Genomic DNA, 26,709 nt, shown 5'->3' on the forward strand with positions numbered 1-26,709 from the left:
AAAGTCTACCTGCCCCACGAATCCCTCCATCCTATTTCTAATTTATGCCCCTCGAAACGAATCTATCCCTCCCAGGCCAATAATTTCATTAAAAATCACCAGATACAGGCATGGTTCTCATGCTGGATGCTATCCACAAGAACAATCTTGCCTTCAATGGACATGTATCATTGTATCATGCTAATAGCGATCAGACACTCAAATTTACCTAGAGACCAAGTGATTTCAAAGTGTATTGAAACAAGCAAAGGGGATGGGAATACATGAATGAAAATGAATGAATGAATGAATGGTCGTTTTGAGGCCATTTTCCCCCGCTAAAGCGGGGGTTAGCCTTGCGGGCCCCATGACATCATGGTTCCCTTTTTGAGGCAGTTTTTATGGCCGGATGCCCTTCCTGACGCCAACCCTTAGTCACCTCTTACGAACCGGGGTACACCCCGGGATCATTCATCCCAGCAAGCTGGTACTCAATTTGCCGACCTCGGAAGGATGACAGGCTGAGTCAACCCCCCTGGTGTTAATTCAGTGATCGAGGGGGGTTGACTCAGCCTGTCATCCTTCCGAGGTCGGCAAAATTCAGTACAGAATACATACAGAAAACTGTATGTAGGAATACATACAGAAATAAAACAGGGCAATAACCCCCATGCCCTAACATCAAAGAACGGACTAGGACATTAAATAAGCTAAGCCTTAAGGTCTCAGACACACAGCAGTTAGACAAGACTGAATACTCGAGGCTGCATCCAGCAGAATGCAGTGAGTTGCAAGTGGAGACACGGCTTGTTCAGGAACAGTCTCAGGCCAATGAACGAAGCTTACACGGTGGGGAGAGTGGGCAGGGCTTGCTTGGATGGGGGCCTGGTTAGAAGTGGCAGCAGAAACTGCTCGTCCTGTAGAGGAACCCTGATGACTCTCATGCATAGGCTTCCCGGCTAAGCTCCCTCTGTGTCTCCACCTGCTCAACCTGGCGCATCTTTTTATACCTTCTGCCCCGACCAGGATCCGTTACACACTTAGCCCATTCCCGCTCAGCCGCTATTGGTCCCTCACTGGGTCAATGGACGTAACAAACCCTTGACCTTTCACCCAGATGGTGCTCATGGACTGGGTTTGTGGTCACATAATTTTTCCAACTGAACTTGTTGCCGACAGCCTGTCAGCACACTTAGAAGGACATTTAGAACAGAATATGAAGGTGATAACATGAGAAATGGGAGGAGGGGCATGGGGAGAGGGGGGTTAAATCAAATCTGTCGTTCATTATATATTCAATCAGCAATGTGACCCCCTTTTTCCTTGAGAAGGCCTCAACTCTATTTGGCATTGATTCAATTAGTTTATGGATTATGTTTGAGTGAATTTTGTCCCAAGAGTTTTGTTGTAATGAACTCCAAAGCAAAGTCGGATTGCTCACATACATTTTAGCGCTCTCTCCGTCACAAATCTATTGACCCTTCATTTATTCTGTTAAGACATCGTTTCAGTCAATAACTATAATAAATGAAATAATATGAATAAATATGTTCAATACATATGTGTGGGGGAAAAATGTTGTTAAAGTATTTGCAAGAGGACGGAATGGTGTCAAGGACATGTAAATGCCCAAGTTACCTTTCTGGGATTTGAATTTGGAGGTTGAAAATACCGCCTTCATAGGGGGTGCCAGAACCTCCAAGTATCTCTGGAACAAAATAATACATTCAATTAAACGGGATGAAAAAAATAAAAAATCAGCATCGCACTATTTAAATCGTTAATTCCTAAATCTGCTAAAAAGGCTACTCGTGTCAATGTGCATGCAATAAAACCAAAAAGCCATCACAGAGGGCAAGATACAATACATATATGTGTATATTTATATACATATGTACATATTCATATATAATTTTAATAAACAGGAATAAATTCCTGTGTGGGGTTAGTGTGAAAATGTTCTGACTCCACCCAAGGAACTCATCGTGAATGCGACGACAGCCCGGTGAGCTATCGAGTCTTCCGGTTAACGTCAGAAATTTCTCTGTTGTACACAAGTACATGAGAGATGCTCCGATAAGAGAAGTACAGAGACAAAGTGGGACATGATGGTCTTTATTGGATCATTAAAACACCACAGACAATGAGGTTTCACATAATGCAATTTCAATGAACTTTGGAACGGATGTGAAGCAATTACAACACAAGCTTCCCATTGGCTGATGGCAGAATTGGCATTATGTCATGATGTCTTGTAAAAACAGCTTTGTGATTAGTCGACTGATCAGGCCCACACCCTCCACGTCGGATACATCTGGGAGTAGACCAACAGGAAATTTGCTCACCGGCTGAAAGGCTAGTGGAGGCACAGTTTACCGTGTTGCTGGTGAAAAGTTGAGCCATTTGGTACAACTAGAGGTCGGAGTACTTATGGATTTTGTAGATATATATTGATACGGCACCAAGTTTCAGGGTTTACCACAAGGGGAAATTCTCAGACTTCTCCCAAATTCCTGGCCCTGACGCCATCAGCCCTGGATAACTCCACGGTCCGGCTGGGTGCTAGTCAACCACAAACGCCAATTGATGCCACCAAACCTGGCAGAACCCTCGCTACTACATGCCTTACCTTTTTGGTGGGGGTTGGCAATGCAAATTGGGGCCCATATCCTCGATGCGTACTTTTGTCAGTTTGATCAGGTACGGTTGAGTGGAACCAATAAGTACGCACCAGCTAACTTACGGAGCCAATCAGTGGGACAGAAGTCCCGGCTATTTAGACTAGTACACACTTAATCAAGTCAATAGGAAATGAGACGAAACGGGCAGGTTGGAAACAACCGTTTACAAAGAAACCAGTATGTACAATGATCAAGCAAATAAACATCTACAAAGGTGAAATAATGGACGGAAGAAAAGGGCACAGTTATAAATTACCAAGAAAGAAACCACACAGTCAACAGTCTTATTCCTTAGTTCTTATCCTCTCCTGCAATCTTACAGAACTATACACATGGCATGGATCCAGCTTAATCATACCGAGGAAGGTCGAAAAGAAGAGAAAAAGATGGTAGAGTGCATAGCAGGGCGTTTTGGAAACCCTTCACTCACTGGGGAGCACCGTAGATGGACGGATACCAGTCCCGATACAGGTACGAAAAGGGGAGAGGGTAAGGTCGGTGTGATATTGTGGTGGGGAGGTATGTCGTGTGTGCAGAGAGGAAAGGTGTGAGGTGCAAATCAGTAAGCCTGCCCTGAACAGGGACCAGGCTGGTTGTTGCCAGCTCTTTAGCATTGGTCATCGATTAGCATGCATGCAAGGTTGGTTAAATCAGGGGAGTCATAAAGCGAATGAGACTTGGGAAACGTACCACTAATGTCTCAAATGTGTCTGGAGAGATGAATAAACCAAATTAATCTTGTGTCAAACTGTGCTTGGGAAGAGCAGAAAACGAATTAAATACTGTTTAAAATGCACAATGGTAACCACCGTATATGGGCTGGGGATTGCGGGTTATGGAAGGAGGCATAGGCAGCGGATGGAGGAGGAGGAAGAAGAGCCCTCTGTATAACCCACACAGGACTACATACGTACATATGTTGAGCCAAAGCAGCGCACTGACCGCATGACATGACGCTGACGTCATGCGCATAAATTATACCTCCACACATACATATATATATATATATATATATATATATATATATATATATATATATATATATATATATATATATATATAATATATATATAATATATTGTTACTGATACGACTTTGATGGTATGGTGGGCCGAGCGGGATGGCCGCCGTATCCGTACAAGTTACCCCGATTGCACCCGGGGTTGACTAATCGCGCTATGCTGGCTCAATAGGAAAGAGAAGACACCCGGCTGGGTTATAATGACACAATACGACACCAGGGGTTCAGTTCTCAAGTATATTCGTACGGAAAAAGGTTAGATTACAAGGGCTAGAGGTATATTACAGGAAGACAGGCACTTAGACACACTCTTATATTAACCCTAGACAGACCACAGATAAACGGGACAACGCTGACTCACACGGGATTTGATGGCAAGGAAAGCGGCAGTCGATGGCTCAGGTGCACCTGGCTCAGGGACAGAATCACGTACGGTGGTGTCCAGCAGATGCGGGGAGGTCGCTCAGCGCTCGTGGGTCGCGACTTTGGTGGAGATGCCGGGGAGGTCGCTCAGCGCTCGGGAGGGTGGCGTCTTGTCCTTCCAAGCTCGGGGCGCATCATCTTTTTCACGTCCGGCGCGGGGCCGCGTATATCCGGCGGGGAGTGACACGCCCTCGGCTCGTTAGCGCCGCCCCAGATGGCATCGGCCCATGGCTTCTCATTGGGTGCGGGGGTTACCGGCTCCGCCCTTGACGAGGGGCCGACAGGGAGCCCCTTCGTGGTAACCCCGTGGAGCGCGTGGTCAATGGTGGCTAACCGAGCCGGAAGGAGGACGCCCACTCCCCACCCCGTCACCGCGCCGCCCCCCCCTTTTGTTGTTGTTGTTGTAGTTGGCGCTTCTTCATGGGGAAGAGATGCGGAGAGGTATGGGGAGGTCCTAAACTTCCTAACAGGTGCCATATAATCACATTCTGGTGCAACGAAGAGTCATAATTAATGGAAACAAGTCCTTAACTGACATAGATTAAGAATAACTAGCAAGATGTCCTATAATTGTCTACGTGTGGTGCGGGGGACCTGGGCACGACATTTAATGGGGGGATGAAGGGGAAGATCGGCTCTAATGGGTGTTGTTTACAGACAATGGGACTAGGGAATGGGGTAAGGGAGAGTTGGGGAGTATCGGAGAAAATAGGGGAATATTTACAAGCGGATATGGAGGCCAAATTCCATATTCGCAACATTGCACCCTTCTCTACCCTCGGGGCGTCCCGACCCGATAAATTTTTACCTACTTTAGTGTGGCACGCAATGTAGTTCCCTCTACTATTAACTCTACCCTGAGTGCGACAGTTTTACAGATATTCACAAATGAGTAAATATGTCCCCCTGCGACGTTGCACCCTTCTCCTCACAGAAACACACCCACAGGATAACCGAATCCGGAAAGAATTCTCAAACTAAACATACAGCCGGTAGGGAGCATTATTTACAAGACTACGCTGATATTTACACTACGATCCAGGACCTGTTTTTGGAGGAACACATGCAGATGTTATGCATAGAGAGAGCGCGCTTGCCAACATCGATACACCAACCCACGAGTGCTCTGTGGCCGACGGCCTTTAATAACGTGCAGAGCACCCTTTCCCGAGCATCAACAGCACCACCCCACCACCAATCGGTGCAGTCACCATTGTTCATTGGAATAAAAATAACTTCAACAACCCCTAACCCTGCAGGTGTCTCTTGCTCTTCTTGTGGTGCACTTGGTGGTGTTAACTATAAGTGGTTCACCTGTATGGCATAGGTGCCACGTTGACCCATAGGTCCATCCCCGGGTGGTGCTTGGCCGCAAACGAACTGCGGTCCATTGTGGGTGGCCACAAACATTGCGGTCCATATGGTGTATCGATCCAGGCAGCCAACAGCGAAAGTGCAGGCCCACAACTGCGTAGCCAGCACCTCTCTCTCCTCTCTCTCTACCCCAAAGCCAGATCCTCGGAGGTGGGAGACAAAAGAAGAAACAAGTGAGTAAGGTGGTAAGGGCGCAAAAGTGCACGCAATATAAGGTAATGCACACTGGGGGCACATGGGAACCAGGTGAGACAGGTACGTTCCTATCGTACGCCCCCCCCCCCACCAGGTAACCTACATGGCCCCTCCCTTACCCCTTACTGTATCCACACAACACAACACTACCCATAAACATCTACTTTACAAATCAACAAACATCCCTACTGTCTTCCCCGTTCCTCCCATATACCAAATTCGTCTTCTCTCCCTCCTAACCAATCAAATTTGCCATTTTCAACTCTCATCAAAATTTGCCATTTTCAACTCAACATCAAAATTTGCCATTTTCAACTCAACATCAAAATTTGCCATTTTCAACTCAACATCAAAATTTGCCATTACCAATTCATCATCAGTCCCTCCTAGGGAGGGAGAGATGGAATCACCCCAATGTCTCATCCACGTCGTGATGCGTCTCACAAATCCTCACAGCAATTCTCATTTCTGCAACACAACCAAAGAAAACACAGGTGTGGAGTCATCATCATCACCACAGGCAAGTGGCTGCGTATGGTGCGACAGGTTCATCAATCCTAACTATCTCCTAAATGACTTTAACAACTTTACACTACCCGGGGGCTTTCTCTGGCCAAACCATTGGCCCTCTTACACTATGGGTTCTAAAAACCAATTCCCATTGGCCAAACTGTGGTGCTCTTCAATTTGGGGTCTCACTCCCCCGATTCATCTCCCGGTGCCCTCGCACAATTTCTGGGCTGCGGCGTGTACCTCTCCCAGTGGGTCTACCCACCTGCACACCTCCACCACTGCAGTTGCCTCCGAGCTTACCTGCTCCTCACCCTAACCTAACTACCTGGGGAAGGCCCTCTGGCTCTCTCCCCACTCCGTGCCCTCTCTGGCACTGGGCTGCCCGATCCACACCCGGGATCCTCAGGCACCCACTCACAACTACCGGCTCCCAGAGCCCACCTGCGGCCTCACCTGGCCGACATCCTCACAGTGGTGGAGTGCCCAACCAACTACACACACTAACAGGCTACACGCCCAGCCATTTCCACAACACTAATGCACCCATTCACAACACCATTCTGCAACCGCACCACAAATGCCAATATCCAACCACAATTTACCTGCACCCTCTACCTAACACTTACACTACCCGCCCCGGGTGCTCGTGAAAGGGGTCCACTCTTCCCCCATCCACACCTTCGCACCATGCACACCACTCCGTACCACTCACTCCAACTCTCTCCACACACCTGTACCTGCACACCTGTGCTCTCACACCTGGTGCCACCTGCACCCTTCTCTCCCCAAGCGCATTCGCGCTGATCCACTCACTCACTACTCATACACTGCTCCACACACCTGTCCAGTTGCACACCTGTGCAATCACACCTGTCCAGTTGCACACCTGTGCAATCACACCTGTTCAATTCTCACTCACACGGCATCATCTCAGCTAACTACTCCCTTCTGAAACTTGCGCTTCCCAGTCGTCCCTTTAAACTATTGCGCTCCCACGTCATTATCATCCATACTAATCTACCTGCGTCCCCACTACAGGTATCAGTCACTAACTAAACTTAACGTTACCTAATGTCATCTTCGCTAGATCCCTACACACCATATCCTAACCCACCCGGGCTAGTTTTCACTGCCATACACCCCATAAGCTATTGCTCCTTTGCCCCCCCTGTGAGGGATGGTGGATTTGCCATCCCACCACATCGGGGGTCTCTCACTACCAATTTTGCACATCAAATTTCAACAAATTAAAAATTTGCCAATCACTGCCCATCATCTGCCAATCACTACTGCCAATCCCTTGCCAATCATCAAATTTTGCTTTTCTCTAATTTTGGGTCCAAAACACTAACCTCATCACCCAGTCTACTCACTACTGCCTCTCGGTGCGCCAATTCCTGTCCAAAGCCCGGCTTCGTAAAGCCAAGCAATGGATGCTGGTTGTTTTGTGCCAGCGGCTGGATGCGTCCGGCACTCGGTGCAGGGACGGGGGTTTACCCGTGCCGAGATCCCACACACCACCTCGGCGTGGAGCCATCCAGTGTCCCGATCTCGACCTGCCGGCACGTCTCAACAAAAAGTGGTCGCCATGACGACCCTTTCTATCGGGCTGCCAGCTCCGCCTAGTGGAGCACGGACGCGGCCGTTCAAAGCGAGGCCCAGCACGCACCGAGGGCCCGATTCGGCTATAAGTCGTTCTAAACTCTACCCCGTCTAACGTCGATGCTTCACCTGCATGCTTACATCCCGCAGCCCGTTCCTTGCTCACACATCCAGCCGTGCCCATGCTCCTCGTACCCTTCCTTACACACCCAGGTACACCCATTCCACTCACAGCCTTGGTCACACACCTGACCACCGAACACTTTGGCACACATTCGTTGCTCGCACACCTCACCAATACACCTCTTCGCGCCCCCTCCTCGGTCACCTCCTCTGTGACAATCACAGGTGTGCCCTCATTCGCACACCCAACCACGTGCCTCACCACCAATTCCAGCGTGCATTCCCACTCACGCTCTACCATTCCAGGTGTGCATCCTTCCATCCCAGGTGTACATCCTCGCTCACCTGTCACAACTAACTCACGCTCCATGTCACTCTCACTACTTTCACCTCCACTCGTGACAACGCACTCACCCTTACTCTTGACAGCACACTCTTTCCTCATGCACCTGTCCGTCACACACCTTTCTCGCGCACACTCTCCCGTTACACCCTCTGTAACACTCACCACAGGTGGACACTCTTCCTTACTTCTGACAGCGCACTCTTTCCTCATGCACCTGTCCGTCACACACCTTTCTCGCGCACACTCTCCCGTTACACCCTCTGTAACACTCACCACAGGTGGACACTCTTCCTTACTTCTGACAGCGCACTCTTTCCTCATGCACCTGTCCGTCACACACCTTTCTCGCGCACACTCTCCCGTCACACCCTCTGTAACACTCACCACACTGCGCTTCCATGTGCTCCCTCGCACACACGCTACGACCGACTCACTCTCGCCAACACCCTCACTCCTTGGCACACACTTTTTCCTCACACACCCCAGAGTCGGACTTTCTCGCACACCTCCTCTTTCGCACACCAGACCTGTCGCACACTTCACCAGTGGCCTCTCACGAACACCCGGGTCTATCTCGACCCCCAAGCTTATTAAATCCCCTGGCGCATCATACGCACGACCATATTGGTCACCACTTACACCGGGTCCTCTTCCTCTTCGCTTCTCCTCCATCACCTGCGAATCCCTCATCCGGTTAATGAGCACATCATCACGATCCAAACACAGACTTTGGACCAATTCTTTTATCTCCTCTTTTATCTCTTTCTTATCCCCTCTCCGTCGCTTCTTAATTTCGCTCATCCCTTCTTCCACTTCTTCTAATTTGTGCTTCACCTCTTTTATTCCCCGGTACGTCTCCTCAAGCTCATCCTCTAAGGCTACCTTGACCGTTTCCATGTGCGTCCTCACCTGCCGGTCCTTCGTCTCCATGACCTCTATCACCTCGTCCATTTTCCTCGTCAGGTCCTCATGTACCGTCTGGCACTCTTTTTTAATTACCCCTACGTCCTTTTTCATCTCCTTCTGTGTCGATTTTAAACCCTCTATTACCGCTGTGTTCTTCTTTACCTGGTCCCCCAACTCCTTTTGTCCCACTGTCAGTTGTTCTACTCCCAGCGTCAACTCCTCTATACCACCTTGCAATTTTACAGTCCCCTTTCTCACCTCTTTCTCCATGCGCTCCTTACAGTGCCTCACCTCCTCGCGCACTCCTCCGACCTCCTCACTCACTCCTCTTCTGATCTCCTCTCCCATCACTTGCATCTCCTGCCCAGATGCCACCCTCATCTGCTCCATTTCCTCCCTGTGAGCATCCAGTTTGGTTTCTACCCCCATTCTGACCCCCTCTATCTGCTGCTCCATTTGTTTAACTTCCCTTTCCGCTTGGTCCCTCATGTCCCTCAATTTGCCTTCCATACTGTTTTCTAACCCCTCTAACCCTTTTTGCATCCCTTCCATTTGATTCTCTTGAGCGGCCATTCTGTTTTCTACCCCCGTTAACCCATTCTTTACTTCTTTTATCCCGTTGTCTAACTCCTCAAAATTATTGTCTAACTTCTCAATTTTCTTGTCTAACTCCTCAAAATTATTGTCTAACTTCTCAATTTTCTTGTCTAACTCCTCAAAATTATTGTCTAACTTCTCAATTTTCTTGTCTAACTCCTCAAAATTATTGTCTAACTTCTCACTGGTACCCCTCGCTTCGTCCCTCATTACCCCCATTTGGTTTCCCAACCGCTCACTATCAGCCCTCGTTTCCTCCCTCATTTTCTCGCTATTCTGGGCCATAAGGGCCTTCATTTGTATGAAAAAAAGGCCCCAATCCATCGGGGGCGCTGCCACGGTCGCTGGCGCGGTGATCAGCGAGGCGCCATTTTGCGCGCCCGCTTCTTCGTGCGTGACGGCGCTATTTTGCGAACCTGCCGCCCTCACTGCTTCGCTCTCCTCCTGTCCCTCATTTTGGTCCTGGATCGACCCTACCTCACTCTCCCCTACCGGACCCCAGCCGTCTTGATCCGCCATAGCGCGACTTTCAAAATTCGGTTTTTATTTTTTTATTTTCGTAAAACAAATTGAAATTTCGCCGTTATAATTTCGCGCGGGAAACGCGCTCCGAATCGATTTTCCCTCCCAAAATTTGGGCCTAACTAATTTAGTCCCGGGTTCGAATTCCACTCCTCGACACCAATTGTTACTGATACGACTTTGATGGTATGGTGGGCCGAGCGGGATGGCCGCCGTATCCGTACAAGTTACCCCGATTGCACCCGGGGTTGACTAATCGCGCTATGCTGGCTCAATAGGAAAGAGAAGACACCCGGCTGGGTTATAATGACACAATACGACACCAGGGGTTCAGTTCTCAAGTATATTCGTACGGAAAAAGGTTAGATTACAAGGGCTAGAGGTATATTACAGGAAGACAGGCACTTAGACACACTCTTATATTAACCCTAGACAGACCACAGATAAACGGGACAACGCTGACTCACACGGGATTTGATGGCAAGGAAAGCGGCAGTCGATGGCTCAGGTGCACCTGGCTCAGGGACAGAATCACGTACGGTGGTGTCCAGCAGATGCGGGGAGGTCGCTCAGCGCTCGTGGGTCGCGACTTTGGTGGAGATGCCGGGGAGGTCGCTCAGCGCTCGGGAGGGTGGCGTCTTGTCCTTCCAAGCTCGGGGCGCATCATCTTTTTCACGTCCGGCGCGGGGCCGCGTATATCCGGCGGGGAGTGACACGCCCTCGGCTCGTTAGCGCCGCCCCAGATGGCATCGGCCCATGGCTTCTCATTGGGTGCGGGGGTTACCGGCTCCGCCCTTGACGAGGGGCCGACAGGGAGCCCCTTCGTGGTAACCCCGTGGAGCGCGTGGTCAATGGTGGCTAACCGAGCCGGAAGGAGGACGCCCACTCCCCACCCCGTCACCGCGCCGCCCCCCCCTTTTGTTGTTGTTGTTGTAGTTGGCGCTTCTTCATGGGGAAGAGATGCGGAGAGGTATGGGGAGGTCCTAAACTTCCTAACAGGTGCCATATAATCACATTCTGGTGCAACGAAGAGTCATAATTAATGGAAACAAGTCCTTAACTGACATAGATTAAGAATAACTAGCAAGATGTCCTATAACTGTCTACGTGTGGTGCGGGGGACCTGGGCACGACATTTAATGGGGGGATGAAGGGGAAGATCGGCTCTAATGGGTGTTGTTTACAGACAATGGGACTAGGGAATGGGGTAAGGGAGAGTTGGGGAGTATCGGAGAAAATAGGGGAATATTTACAAGCGGATATGGAGGCCAAATTCCATATTCGCAACAATATATATATATATATATATATATATATATATATATATATATATATATATATATATATAAATACATATAAATATATATAAATACATATAAATATATATACAGTCATGTGAAAAAGTAAATACACCCCATGTAATGTTTTGACTTTTTCAACATATTTCAACATACAGCTATTTGATCTTCATTTCAACAATATTGATAGATAAAGGTGATTTAATATAACAAATATCATGAAACATTTACATTTTGTAGTCCATTGTATAATTTAAATAAACATAAATGCAAATTTCGCATGTGGAAAAAGTAAGTACACCCCTACATTTATCACTACTTCAAATACCTAAAATTAGAATCAGGTGCACCAGCTCAGGTGCAAATGATTAGAACATCGTTAGAGAGGATCTTGGAGGAACCTGTCTTATTTAAACCTCAGACATTTAGTTTGGTTTGCTCTTTGTTGTTGAAGTGTGCGGCGTCACCATGCCTAGATCAAAAGAGCTCTCTGAGGCCTTCAGAAAGAAGGTTATAGATGCCTACGAGTCTGGGAAGGGATTTAAAAAGATCTCCAAACAATTTGAAATCAATCATTCGACTGTCCGAAAGATCATCTACAAGTGGAGAAGATTTCAAACAACTGCCAACTTGTTCAGGCCAGGCCGCCCCAGTAAATTCAGCCCGAGAGCAGACCGCAAGATGCTGAAAGAAGTCTCTAAGAACCCCAGAATGTCATCACGGGACCTACAGGTAGCTCTTGCCACTGTTGATGTCAAAGTGCACGAGTCTACCATTAGAAAGAGGCTGCACAAATTTGATCTACATGGGAGGAGTGCCAGGAGGAATCCTCTGCTGTCCAGAAAGAACATCAGGGCAAGACTAAAGTTTGCCAATGAACACCTCGGCAAAGACCAGCATTTCTGGAACAATGTGCTCTGGACAGATGAGTCAAAGGTAGAGCTATTTGGCCACAGTACCAGAAGACATGTTTGGCGAAAACCAAAGACAGCATTTGACCACAAGAACCTGATACCAACTGTAAAGCATGGTGGTGGAAATATTATCGTTTGGGGCAGCTTTGCTGCATCAGGGCCTGGGCAGGTCACCATCATAGAATCTACTATGAATTCTTCATTGTACCAGATGGTGCTTGAGGATAATGTGAGGCCATCTGTCAGAAAGTTGAAGCTCAACCGAAGGTGGACCTTGCAACATGACAATGACCCTAAACATACCAGTAAATCCACCAAGGAATGGCTGAAAAGAAAGAAATGGAGGGTTCTGGAATGATCAAGTCAAAGCCCCGATCTAAATCCCATTGAGATGTTGTGGGGGGATTTGAAACGAGCTGTGCATGCAAGAAACCCCTCAAACATCGCACAGCTGAAATAATTCTACATGGAAGAGTGAGCAAAAATTTCTCCCAGTCGATGTCAGAGACTGGTAGACAGTTTGAAGAAACGCCTACTTGAGGTTGTTTCTGCCAAAGGGGGCAATACCACCTATTAGAGCCAAGGGTGTACTTACTTTTTCCACATGCGAAATTTGCATTTATGTTTATTTAAATTATACAATGGACTACAAAATGTAAATGTTTCATGATATTTGTTATATTATATCACCGTTATCTATCAATATTGTTGAAATGAAGATCAAATAGCTGTATGTTGAAATATGTTGAAAAAGTCAAAGCTTTACATGGGGTGTACTTACTTTTTCACATGACTGTATATATATATATATAGCAATCAACAAACCAACCGAAAAATAAAATTATCCTTCAAGTGAAGTAATATTTACACCTTCTTATCAGACATGTTTTCACTAAATTGTTCCCTGCAAATGCAGGGCCAAGCAAACAACAACGCATGCTAATTTCATAATCTGCCACAAAAATAAAGGCATGCAAATTACTTAAAATGTCAGAACAAAAGCAGGTGCATATGTCTTTAACCCTCTGCTGTCCTTTTATATCAAAGGTCCTAATCAGATACTCCTCTGCCTGAATGATGGACCAAACAAACAAAAAAGAGCATTTAACAATGGACAGCCTTCGCCATGGCAAACAGATTTCAGTAGATCTAAGAATGAACAATCGATACTGAAGTAGATCTGCGTGTGGATTCAAACGCTCGCACACTGATCTATTGAAGAAGCCTCTCCCATCCCAACTGAGGGAACAGGCGAGCCTAACAACAACGAATCTTTCCACCATATCGTCTCAAAATACAAGTTGTAAATATCAGAAATCAGTTAAATTGAAAGAAAAAGACCCAATTATTATTTCATTTTCACAATGTTTCTTTAGTTTCAGTCCATTGTCATATTTCATGCATTATAGGGAATAAAGTAAAGAACAAAATGGAAGAAACTCATTCCTCATTCTTTCAAGCTCACTCCTAACTCATTCAGTTTACCTCATTCATCTTTGGTCTCTCACCTCATCTATTCCTCATTCCCGCAGGCTTTGTAGACTCTAATCTTTTAAAACTAAAAGTCACAATTTAAAATGCTCCATATACCTTTAATCTAATTTCTAAATGTATTTCCCCCATCTAGATTCTTGCTTCTTCCTCCAAACCTATGTTTCATTCCAGGACAGCTGGCAAACCCTAAGGTCATCCCCACATCCCTACTTATTAACCCTGCCAAACTCACCCATTCTCTTGCACGTTTGTGTATTTGCTCCTTCCTCACTCCATCCACCTTCCATTTATTTTTCACACTTCTCTTTCATCCCTGATTTTTCCTTCCTGCTCTATCAGTCTTGTACGAGTGCGATTGTGTCCAGCTTGTCACAGGCCCTGTCTTTCTTTGCTCTCAATTCCACGGTTTTCCCACCTTCCACTCTGTTATATATTAAAGCTCTTCCACGAGACTCAACATTGCATACAAAAAAACGACATGTTGAACTTGCTTAATGGATGCCCAATCATGTCACCAGTAATAACACCTATTATAATACATACCTGAGGGGGTCTGTGGAACCCCGTCGAAAAATGCTGCCATATACTATACATATTTGGCAGTTGTTTATTGATGTCTTTGTAATTAATTTTGAAGTGTACTGAGCATGTATTCCATTGTCATTGTACTGCATGCGATTTATACACCATGGACCTTATATGATGTTAGCTGGAGAACGTTTTTGGCTCAAGTCTTTCAGGAACCGGCTGCTGGCCTGGCCTGATGTTCGACCAAGCAGGTGAGAGCAGGTAATTGTAATTTGTTCAAGTTGCCGGTGATAGCTTGCCTATTCTTCATAAATAATACCATGGGATCTTTAACGTCCACCATCTAATGCCGGCAGATGGGACGTCCAGTTTCACGTCCATCCGAGGGACGGCACACACATTGATGAATCGCCCTGCCTGTGAAACACCGGGAAGCCAGTTCTTCGGTCAAGACAAACTCAGCATAGAGAACTGAGAGGTGAGTGTGTATACCTCTGGCCCATCCTGCCAGCTCTCATGAACCCGAGACAATTGTTTGAAAAAAACATACAGTTAGAGATAGGGTTTTAACACGTAATATTCTCATGTCATGTATACACGTTCCTTTTGTGATATATGTCTCGTCAATTATTATCACTAGTGAGGTACCCGTGCTATGCACGGGTGGGAGACCAGAAGCAAACAGACAATGCAGAAAGGGCAAATGCTAAAGCATGAAACCAATAAATTCCACATTACTGTAGCACCTTCAGTCGCACGTCAGACATGGACAGCAAGTTCGTAAAGGACTTCCATGAAAAACGTACCCGTAAACGTATGTTTGTCCCATACCCAGTCAATGACAAATCTGCATATGGCGATCCGCGAATTCACATTTAGAAAGTAGAAACCATCATGGCATTTCGTCATTCACTTGAACTCGATATCTCTTTTTTTCATTCCAAACAGCATAACTCCAATTACAAATGAAATAACATTAACATAAAAATTAAACTTTTAACAACATTTGTGACAAACAAATATTTAAATCCTGATGTGAAGTTCTGTATGGTTGGGTGAACACAATTACGAATTCAAAATCGTAATTGTATTCACTCAATTCTAATCATCAATTGAAACTTTAACAAAATGATTAACACGATTAACGTTTAACGATTTAACATTACGATTGAATGACGGTTGTATTGGGATATGATCAAACCCACGCATTGCCATCATCTGTCCACTTCCGGATTCGCTGCAGGTTCATAATTGTCATCAAAATCTAAACAGTATTTGTAGAATTTCAATAAAAGCCACATCACTGTTCATATCAGTAAATATTATTCCATCGTGTTTGGAAAACTTGAAAATTGGAAAATTGGAAAAACAATATAGCCTATTTTACTCCTAGGGGTCCCAGGAATACCCACGCAAAATATCGTTGCAATCGGTTGAGCCGTTTTTGCGGTACCTTCGAACGGACAGACGGACATTTGGTGAATTATACTTATAGTACGATTATTAATCACAATGTGCAACTTTTATTAGTTGAAGGAGCTAGAAGTAGGAAACAAAAGGAGATCAACATCACTTTTAAACCACCTGCAGCGCAGGTTATGGAAAGAGGAGTTGAGAAACATCGCCAAACCTGCATTTTGGACAACTAATGACACAGAGTCTCAGCATTAACGATTAACACAAACTATGAGCACCAGAAAAACAACAAACTTAGATTCCGGCTGCTTTTATATTCCCATAATGGTCCACTAGTGGAAGTTAAATGATTCGGAAACAAATATTGCCAGGGTGAGCCCGGGATTGTAAACACCCTTGAAAGTCTTTGGGATGTGCACACACACTGGGATGCGATTGAAGCAGCAAGAACCCCTGCGGTACGCAGCAGGTGAAGCCATTGGCAACAGCCCTCCCCTTTTCCCACTTTCACCTCCCTCATGCTTGATCAAACAACACAAAGTCAAACGCCTTGCAAAATCTTGAAATTGCACCGACGTCATTTCAATATTTCCCTGATCTTCTTCTCCCTAACCCCAATCCTTGCGAGATCATGAATACCCACTCTCCCCAAACCCAATCCACCACCCAAACAGTCTTTAATTTCTCAAGGCTAATTCATGGTTATATCCCGACAGATAATGACCCAAAATTCCTGCAATACAAATCTCATTATCATTTCTTACGATATTGATTTGGTGGGGCACGTTAATAAAGCACACGCATGCAAGGTTTTTCTATTTTCTTCTTCACAAATCTGTTCCTCGACGATCATAATAATTTATTGAACAGTAACAGCTATTGCTACAGTATTGCATTAATATTTACATGATGTTGTAAAAGAAAGTAATTCCATAATGCAACCCTTTTTTGTAGTGTGTGGGACTACACTGGTGATAAACTCCCTCACATCTGTTCCCTCCTACAGGTCATCTTCACACGAGGGTTTCCCCAACACCCACTGCAGGATCCACCATCCCAACTTACCATCTATCCCTGCAGTTGACATCAAATTGTTCCTTTTCTCCAACGGACTGATCTCAGATAATCAATTCATTTTCAAATGCAGTCATCCAACCTTGGACATGCTGCTTCCACTCTCAACATTGGATGGAAGCCCTCAATGTCAGACATGAGATCAGGGCCGTCTCTCTGGACACATCCCGAGCATCTAATACAGTCTGGCACCGCACCTTGATCTCCAAACTCTCTCTACTTATGGCATCCAATGCCAACTTCACTCATGACTTACTAACTTCCTCCATTCTCATAACCAACACAGCGGGATACTTTCATCCCTCCCTGTCAAGGTTGGAGTGCCCCAAGGCAGTGGTCTAGGCCCCATCCTATGCCTAATCTTCATTAGTGCTCTCTCTGACTGCCTGGGAAATCCTCTCTTGTCTTTGCTGACAACTCCACCCTCCGTCGTAACATCCCTCGTCCTTCAGACAGGCAGGCATCAGCCTCTGCCCTCTATGCAGACCTTGATAGAATCAGAAGTTGGTAAAACACTTGAAATATGGCTTTCCACCCTGACAAATCCCACACACTCACCCTGTCTCTTCGAAAGGACCGTTTAGCAAACCCTTCCATCCACTCCGTAAACAATCCACTTGAAGTCACTCAAACTTTTGGGCCTCACCATCAGCCATGATCTTTCTTAGGCAGACCATATTTCCAAAATGGCCTTCAGGGCCAATGGCAGACTGAGCATCCTTCATCGTGCAATGTCTCTCCTTTGCCAGTCTGAAATTTTGACAACCTACAAGGACTTAATTCACAGCTTACTGCTCTCCCCTTTGGGATGGCACCCCTGCCTCACACCTTGCTCTTCTTGATGCAATGGAAAGCAAGGCCCTCATCAAAATCAGTGGGACAAAGCTGAGGGGCTAGGCCTGTTATTCTCACATCGCAGACAGGTTGGAGGCCTCTCTGTATTCCACCACCTCCTTTTTGGTCTTGTACCCTTCTGCCTTCTCTTGGCTCTGTGCCTCCCTTTTTTTCTCCAGCATGCACATGGTCTGCCAGTAGCCCTCTTATTAAACTCCAAAAAAAATCCAGACTCACTATTAACCTTCTCATATCTTTCACCTGTGTAACCAACTTCCGCAGTATGTTCAGTCCAATTGTTCCCTCCATGGCTTCAAGGTGTTCACCATTACCTCAGGTCATCTCCCATCCATACTCATGAGTTATTCTACCCGAAATGACCCCATTCCCAAGCATTTTTTTTTTTTTTTTTGTATACTGAATCGAGGCTCGTGAAAGAGCTAACATTAATCACACAAAAAGTCAAACCGACAAAAAACACAAAAAACAAGGGGAGCGGTAGACAGGATGGGGAGAGAGCGGGAAGGACACAACCACAACATTTGAGAGCAGGGAGAAGTGTGGGAGGGAGAGGACTTGGGGGCAGGAGGCGTGGGAGGGGGAGGGCGGGGGGGGGGGAGAGGTATAAAACACAAGGGGACCGAAATTAGCGGGGATAGAAAAGATCAAGGTTTTGGATGGGGGAGGATAAGAGATGGCGGTGAACAGCTGTTTTAAAGACCTGGAGGGTGCAGTGGGATTGAAGAGAGTGAGGGAGTTTGTTCCAGAGGCGGGAGAAAAGAGGAATGAAGGAGTGAAGGTGAGCAGAAAGTCTTGATTTTGGCAGTTTAACCATAAGAGTGTTGCAGGCAGATCTTGTGCGACCTGTAGGAATATTTGGGGGACAGAGCCCAGAGAGGGCTGGGGGGGGCAAGGCCAGAGAGGAGTCGGTAGAAGACGGAAAGACCACCAACCTGCCTGCGGTGAGTGAGTAAAAGGCCCTTGGAGTTAGCTTCATCGCGGGAGATTCCAATGATTCTGAACGCTTTGGTTTCAATAGCGTGAAGACGGGCTAGGTGTGAGGCAGGAGCACCAGACCAGAGGGGAGAGCAGTATTCCATAGAGCTGCGGATGAAAGCCTTGTATTCTGCCTTTCCAGGCTATTGTGATTTTTTCCCCCCTCTCCCGAACCTCTTTTAGTTTGCTTATTGGTGGTTGGTTTATTACTTTTCTGTTTCATCACCACTTTTCCCTTCCGCTTTCAGTGTTTCATTAATATTGTGTGCAACTTATTCACCCCCATGTGTCTGTGCCCCCCTCCTTCTCATTTCGCTCTCACATCTACTCTGCTACTGGCGTTTCTTCTATCGCGGTAATGAAAAACTATTACAGACTTTGGCCTTTGACCTCATAATGCAAAATGTTAATCAGTTCATCTTTGAATAATGATACAGTCATGTGAAAAAGTAAGTACACCCCATGTAAAGTTTTGACTTTTTCAACATATTTCAACATACAGCTATTTGATCTTCATTTCAACAATATTGATAGATAAAGGTGATACAATATAACAAATATCATGAAACATTTACATTTTGTAGTCCATTGTATAATTTAAATAAACATAAATGCAAAGTTTGCATGTGGAAAAAGTAAGTACACCCCTACATTTATCACTACTTCAAATACCTAAAATCTGAATCAGGTGCACCAGCTCAGGTGCAAATGATTTGACCATCGTTAGAGAGGATCTTGGAGGAACCTGTCTTATTTAAACCTCAGACATTTAGTTTGGTTTGCTCTTTGTTGTTGAAGTGTGCAGCGTCACCATGCCTAAATCAAAAGAGCTCTCTGAGGCCTTCAGAAAGAAGGTTATAGATGCCTATGAGTCTGGGAAGGGATTTAAAAAGATCCTCAAACAATTTGAAATCAATCATTCGACTGTCCGGAAGATCATCTACAAGTGGAGAAGATTCCAAACAACTGCCAACTTGTTCAGGCCAGGCCGCCCCAGCAAGTTCAGCCCGAGAGCAGACCGCAAGATGCTGAAAGAAGTCTCTAAGAACCCCAGAATGTCATCACGGGACCTACAGGTAGCTCTTGCCACTGTTGATGTCAAAGTGCACGAGTCTACCATTAGAAAGAGGCTGCACAAATTTGATCTACATGGGAGGTGTGCCAGGAGAAAACCTTTGCTGTCCAGAAAGAACATCAGGGCAAGACTAAAGTTTGCCAATGAACACCTCGGCAAAGACCAGCACTTCTGGAACAATGTGCTCTGGACAGATGAGTCAAAGGTAGAGCTATTTGACCACAGTACCAGAAGACATGTTTGGCGAAAACCAAAGACAGCATTTGACCACAAGAACCTGATACCAACTGTAAAGCATGGTGGTGGAAATATTATGGTTTGGGGCAGCTCACCATCATATAATCCACTATGAATTCTTCATTGTACCAGAGGGTGCTTGAGGATAATGTGAGGCCATCTGTCGGAAAGTTGAAGCTCAACCGAAGGTGGACCTTGCAACATGACAATGACCCTAAACATACCAGTAAATCCACCAAGGAATGGCTGAAAAGAAAGAAATTGAGGGTTCTGGAATGGCCAAGTCAAAGCCCGGATCTAAATCCCATCGAGATGTTGTGGGGGGATTTGAAACGAGATGTGCATGCAAGAAACCCCTCAAACATCGCACAGCTGAAAGAATTCTGCATGGAGGAGTGGGCAAAAATTTCTCCCAGTCGATGTGAGAGACTGGTAGACAGTTATAAGAAACGCCTACTTGAGGTTGTTTCTGCCAAAGGGGGCAATACCACCTATTAGAGCCAAGGGTGTACTTTCTTTTTCCACAGGCGAAATTTGCATTTATGTTTATTTAAATTATACAATGGACGACAAAATGTAAATGTTTCATGATATTTGTTATATTATATCACCTTTATCTATCAATATTGTTGAAATGAAGATCAAATAGCTGTTTGTTGAAATATGTTGAAAAAGTCAAAAGTTTACATGGGGTGTACTTACTTTTTCACGTGACTGTATATACTTATAACAAGTTTGCTCAAAATCCCATCACTAGTTCACAAGTTAGTGCACTACCAATTTTTACTTCACATGACATTTGACCTCTTAACCCAAAAATCTAATCAGTATATCCTTACATCATTATACATACCTGTACCAAGTTTGGCTGAGATCCCTTCAGCCATTCTTAAGTTATCATGATAACGAAAAAATATCACGGACGGTCGGACAACCCGAAAGCGTAATGCCTCTGGCAACTTAGTCGGCAGAGGGATAAAAACCTGCCCACCAACACCACAATGGCCTCCCCTTTTCTAGTGAGGCTAACAATATCATGAACAGATAATACTGCGTAATGACAATGTTATAATTTAATACAGGGTCTTTAGGATTGTGCACGTTTTTGAGCCACCGACACCAACAGCTCGACAGGGTGAGGAACATGGGTGGACCTTTAACAGGTGGCATGAAGAGGACTCATGCAACGCTGGCACATAATACTCTGATGTACAAATAAAAATAGCACAATTAATAAGAACCTCTCTGGGGTTGACCACGTCTCCAATGCGTCCATTAAAGTGAAGAGCAGACTGGGAATTTTGCACCAGGACAAGTGCTTCTTTAGTTCTTCACTCATTACCCACAATGCATTTGTTCACATACAGGTGAGTATTGTTTTCTCTCGTGAGCCCACATCCACTCCCACATCCAACCTCAAGACCGGATGCCATGAAGGCAAAGATTGGGAAAATCATTGGCAGCACCTATCAAAACACTGTCATACATGATCGACTGCTTTCTCACTGTGGACTGCTTGATGGTTTTTCAATCTCTCAGCTCTCATCCAGTTTTGCTACGCCTGTCATCTTGCCCTTTCAGTCATTTACCCCTGTCGAGCCCTCGGGTAAACTCATTGGCATTAGTTGTTAACCTTCCAAAGTACAGGCTTCTTATCAACACGTATCCTTTTGTCCATCTCTTTCCCAAATGTGGAATCTCCTCCCTGTGTCTATCTAATAAATGTTACTCCCTCCACTATTTCAAGGTTCCACTTACAACCATCTCGCATCTCCATTTCCATTTCCATCGATGATCTATTTTTTACTTCTACTCACCTCCTGCCATATCTCACCTTTCCTTGGAGGTCACATGTTTATTACCCCATCAAATGTGCACTTCTTCCACTGCTCTTTTGTATCAGTAGAAATCCCATGTGTTCTTCCATTTCACTCCATGAGCCTTGGCTTTATATAGAACGTGACAAAACTTCTCTCTTGGCGATAGCTACGTTTGGTGGAAAGAAGAGGCATAAGATAACGTACGTGCACGTAGCTCAAATTGATCATCTCCATGGGGACAGCAACTGATCCCAGGTGGAGGCTCCGTGTTCAGCATGCAGACCTCTCTCTGGAGCCGTGCTGTGCGCTGCATCATCCTTCTGAAAACAGCCCGTCAGTTTGCAGGTGCTGCAGGTGCCTGATTAAACATTGAGTGATTGTTCTGGTTAATCATACGAACGCATAACGAGTTAAGTGCACTACTCTGCCGACTCATTCATACATATGTCTTTCGCAAGCGGTATAACCATAAATGGAAAAACAGGATTCAGACCACCAACTGTACACACAAGTGAGATCATGAAATTCCTTATTTAGCATGTAAAAACCATGTGGGTCTAACACCAACGTGTGAGTTATGAAAATGCAATATCCTCTTGCGATGCAGAGCTTTAGGTGTAAACCAGACCTAGAGGATGACAAACATTCTATGCACTTATCCACTAACCTAACTTATCCACTAACCTAACCTAACTAACTAAGTGGAACTTATCCACTAACCCTAACAACTGAAGTGTGACGTCAAACGCACTACGATATACAAGGTTTTTTTTGGGGGGTTTTTTTTTTTAAATTTTGTCATTCAATTCCAATTTGTACTTCTCCACTCCAGAATTTCGACCACCACTCATTCACACGAGGGCTTCAAGTCAGCTCGATGAAGACTAAAGCTCGGGTCAAGGTGATTTCCCTCCTCAATCAACATTAATGAAGAGTTCTCTGTCGACACAGTCGCAGAGTTTGAGTACCTTGGCTCTCGCATCGTCCTCGGGTAGCTCCGTCCCATAATTCAGGAGATGGTCTGCTATTGCTCAGTTTACAATGACATCACAATCCTCCATCTGGAAAGTCTAATCTGGAAAGTCTCCATCTGGAAAGTCTCCATCTGGAAAGTCTCCATCTGGAAAGTCTCCATCTGGAAAGTCTCCATCTGGAAAGTCTCCATCTGGAAAGTCTCCATCTGGAAAGTCTCCATCTGGAATGTCTCCATCTGGAATGTCTCCATCTGGAATGTCTCCATCTGGAATGTCTCCATCTGGAATGTCTCCATCTGGAATGTCTCCATCTGGAATGTCTCCAACTGGAAAGTCTAATCTGGAAAGTCTAATCTGGAAAGTCTCCATCTGGAAAGTCTCCATCTGGAATGTCTCCACCTGGAATGTCTCCATCTGGAATGTCTCCATCTGGAATGTCTCCATCTGGAATGTCTCCATCTGGAAAGTCTCCATCTGGAAAGTCTCCATCTGGAAAGTCTCCATCTGGAAAGTCTCCATCTGGAAAGTCTCCATCTGGAAAGTCTAAAGCTCAGACTGTATAGAACATGCGTTTCCACATTTATTTCCCATGGTTCCAAAAGTTGGACTCGCATAGCCACAACTAATACCTGTATCAATGCATTTGATTAAAGCTGTTTGATGGACCCTTCGTATTTGATAGCTTGATACCATCACCAATGTTCAAGTGAAACAGCAAGTTGAGCATAGCGACCTAGCCAACTTGATCGATCGAGCGTAGCTGCGATGGTGTAGACACCTTTGTTCGGAAACCCTGAGAGAGATGCATCAACCTCCCTTCTAACTCCCCATGATAAGACTGGAAGTGCCCATGGGGGAGCACCCCCAAACGTGTTGTAATGACACCATCAGGAGACAACTTCAACCCACAAGCTTGTCGCTAGAAGAGACATGAAGACCAGTACTCGACAGAGTGGTCTGGAGGAGAGTCATAGTTGTTGCTACATCACGTCGTGACATGCTAGATTAATTAATTAATTATTTAGAACTTATCCACAGCTTCAGCAGGGGGAATTTTGCAGTCACGTGATCATCTACAAATTGTAAATTTTGCCTTCATTACTCTAGGGAAATACATCTCATCACAGAGGATTCCATTGATATAACATGTAAAGCCAGCTGTCTCATCGGCTCGCGATTGCTTGTAGACGTTAATTAAAGTAAAGACTCAGTGGTGTCATCTGACCAATAAGAGGTACTTGGATCACTACTCTGGCTGGGGGTGTAGGAAGGTGAGGGGTGAGGAGTGGGGTAGGTAGGGAAGGGACGGAGGTAGGGAGGGATGAAAGGAGAGTGGCGTGAATCTGGAAAGGAGGGAGATGGGGAGGGGAGAGAGGTAGGGAAAGGGAAGATGGGAGGTACCGAGGGGATGGAAGTAGAGAGGGTGGGGGAGGTAAGGCGGGTAGCGAGAGGGAGGTAGGGAAGTAAGGAGGTTAGGAAGGGGAAGAGCGGGAGGGGGAGGGGATGAGGTAAGGATAGTGAGATAGTGAAAGGAGGAGTAATCTTAATCCCTTAGTTGCTTAGTACAACCTCGTAAGAAGTATTACACTTCATTGAGCAAAATGGGAAGGAAATGTGCATGCTCGCTTAAAAATAAAATTATGGACAAAACAAAAACTAATGGTCAAAATAAAAAGAGAAGCCTCAACTCATAAACTTTATCAACTCATCCTTTTATGATAAAGCCGGCTAGCGATTGCTAGGGTGTTTCACATTTATATGCTGACAGGACGGCCAGCTAAACACTCGGCTCAAAGGACGGTGTGCTCCATGATGCAGCACCGTCTCCTAAAGAGACTTTTAAACTACCACGATTTGGACAAACATGGACAAGGTCAATGAGCAGCACACTTGTACTACAGCAGAGCTGTTACAGTGTTTGTCATCACCAACGACTGTGCACAAGATGACAGGAAACAATCCATCTACCTTTGTCAGTAGCTTCGCGATTTTAACACCCAATTCAGTTATTACTACAAAGCAAAGCATTGAAATATCACCATCGATTCGAGAACAGCCTTAAGATTCGATTATATACATATCGTTCGAACTGACCAATCAGTACCCAGCACAAACACGGGTATATTTATTTAAGTAACATTGCATGATTGATTTGCATTGCAAAATGTAATACAAGATTATATAATATCATAATCCAACATATTTTTAAACGAACATTTGTTGAAGAATAAGAAGTAAAAATATGAATACTGAAAACCAGCCACAATGGCATTAATTATTCATATACACCTCAAGTGTTTCCGTACAGTCAACACTGTAAAAATTTGAATTTTCTTTAACACCTATATAAAGTAATAATGTAATAAAATAAAGATAACTCATTGATAAAATAAAGGAAGAAAAAGTCAGGATAGGGAGCACTATTATTATTGTATGTTGATTCCTAAACTGTTGGTTAAACGACGTTTTTCTCCATCATTTATTTTTGTTCTCACAAATATGACTTTGATGTTGTGCTTTTTATTTATTATTTCATATGTTCAAATATCTCAACAAGGAAGCACAAAAACAAATGCCAAAAATACTCTTTACAATCACTGTACATGTACGTATTACGTTATCTTATGTATTAAAAGGAAACTATGTTTAATACGTGCCACAACAGTATTAACTATTATGTTGAATTGTTTTTAGTAATGAAAACAGAAATTAAGGAGGTATTATGAATAAGAGGAAACCAATTTTGCTAGATTAAACTACGCTATACAACACATGTCCATCGTCGATACTGTATAACGATAACATAAGATAAATACATTCTTACCGCTCAAAGAACGATTGACAATGGATAAGAGATCAGAGATTGCATTCCGTTAAATCACTGACGTGGAGCGGATCAATGACGTAAAAGGTACGTGCGTGCGTTGTGGTGTGTGTGTGTGTGTGTGTGTGGTGTGTGTGTGTGTGTGTGTGTGTGTGTGTGTGTGTGTGTGTGTGTGTGTGTCACTGTGTGTGTGTGTGTCACTGTGTGTGTGTGTGTGTGTGTGTGTGTGTGTGTGTGTGTGTACATGTGTGTATGTATGTGTGTGTACATGTGTGTATGTATGTGTGTGTGTACGTGTGTGTATGTGTGTGTATGTGTGTGTGTACATGCGTGTGTTGGGGTGTGTGTGTGTGTGTGTGTACGTGTGTATGTGTGTACGTATGTGTGTGCACATGTGTGTATGTGTGTATGTATGTGTGTGCACATGTGTGTATGTGTGTATGTATGTGTGTGTGTGTAAGTGTGTGTACGTGTGTGTATGTGTATGTGTGTGTGTACATGCGTGTGTTGGGGTGTGTGTGTGTGTATGTGTGTATGTGTGTACGTGTGTGTGTGTATGTGTGTGTGCGTGCATGTACGTGTGTGTGTGTGTGTACGTGTACGTGTATGTATGTGTGTGTGTGTGTGTGTGTGTGTGTGTGTGTGTGTGTGTGCGTGTTTGTGTGTGTATGTGTTAGTTTGTGGTAATGTTCCCAAGGATGGTTTTTAAGATCTCTGTGAGGTTCTTCTTTGTCATTCCCGTTGCCCCAATTGTCACCGGTACACTTTCGGTGCTCTTCAGCTTCCAGGATCTTTTCACTTCCTTCTTGAGGTTTTGGTATTTGGTCATTTTCTTGATTTGTGCATTATTTAGACCAAAATCACTAGGTACTGATATCTCAATCAGCAATGCTGTCTTTTCCTTTTTGTTCGGAGTACAATGTCCGGTCGCAGTGCTTTGTTT

The 26,709-nt window shown here is 45.0% G+C and overlaps 2 protein-coding genes across 15 annotated transcripts in view; one reads left to right on the forward strand and one right to left on the reverse strand.

Annotated features, from left to right (window-relative positions):
• Positions 1–26,709, reverse strand: part of UBE2T (ubiquitin conjugating enzyme E2 T) — an 86,007-nt gene that overhangs the window by 44,084 nt on the left and 15,214 nt on the right. The window contains exons 1-3 of one of the 8 annotated variants that reach the window (XM_078782358.1): positions 25,767–25,840; positions 22,173–22,326; positions 1,618–1,687 (exon numbers count right to left, since the gene is read on the reverse strand). In XM_078782358.1, the coding sequence (XP_078638484.1) occupies positions 1,618–1,687; positions 22,173–22,284 (182 nt within the window). In that variant the 5' untranslated portion in view covers positions 22,285–22,326; positions 25,767–25,840. Of the gene's footprint in view, positions 1–1,617; positions 1,688–22,172; positions 22,327–24,910; positions 25,083–25,766; positions 25,841–26,709 lie in introns of those variants that run through there. The other 7 variants (XM_078782357.1, XM_078782352.1, XM_078782359.1 and 4 more) reach the window with 7 other exon arrangements.
• Positions 25,521–26,709, forward strand: part of SERGEF (secretion regulating guanine nucleotide exchange factor) — a 373,010-nt gene continuing 371,821 nt past the window's right edge. For 2 of the 7 annotated variants that reach the window (XM_078782343.1, XM_078782349.1), the window contains exon 1: positions 25,691–25,853. The gene's annotated coding sequence lies outside the window, so the exon portion shown is untranslated. Of the gene's footprint in view, positions 25,548–25,676; positions 26,584–26,709 lie in introns of those variants that run through there. The other 5 variants (XM_078782347.1, XM_068123300.2, XM_078782346.1 and 2 more) reach the window with 5 other exon arrangements.

The sequence above is a fragment of the Myxine glutinosa genome, chromosome 7 (genome assembly GCF_964187855.1).
Source record: "Myxine glutinosa chromosome 7, kmMyxGlut1.1, whole genome shotgun sequence".
NCBI classification, from domain to species: domain Eukaryota; kingdom Metazoa; phylum Chordata; class Myxini; order Myxiniformes; family Myxinidae; genus Myxine; species Myxine glutinosa.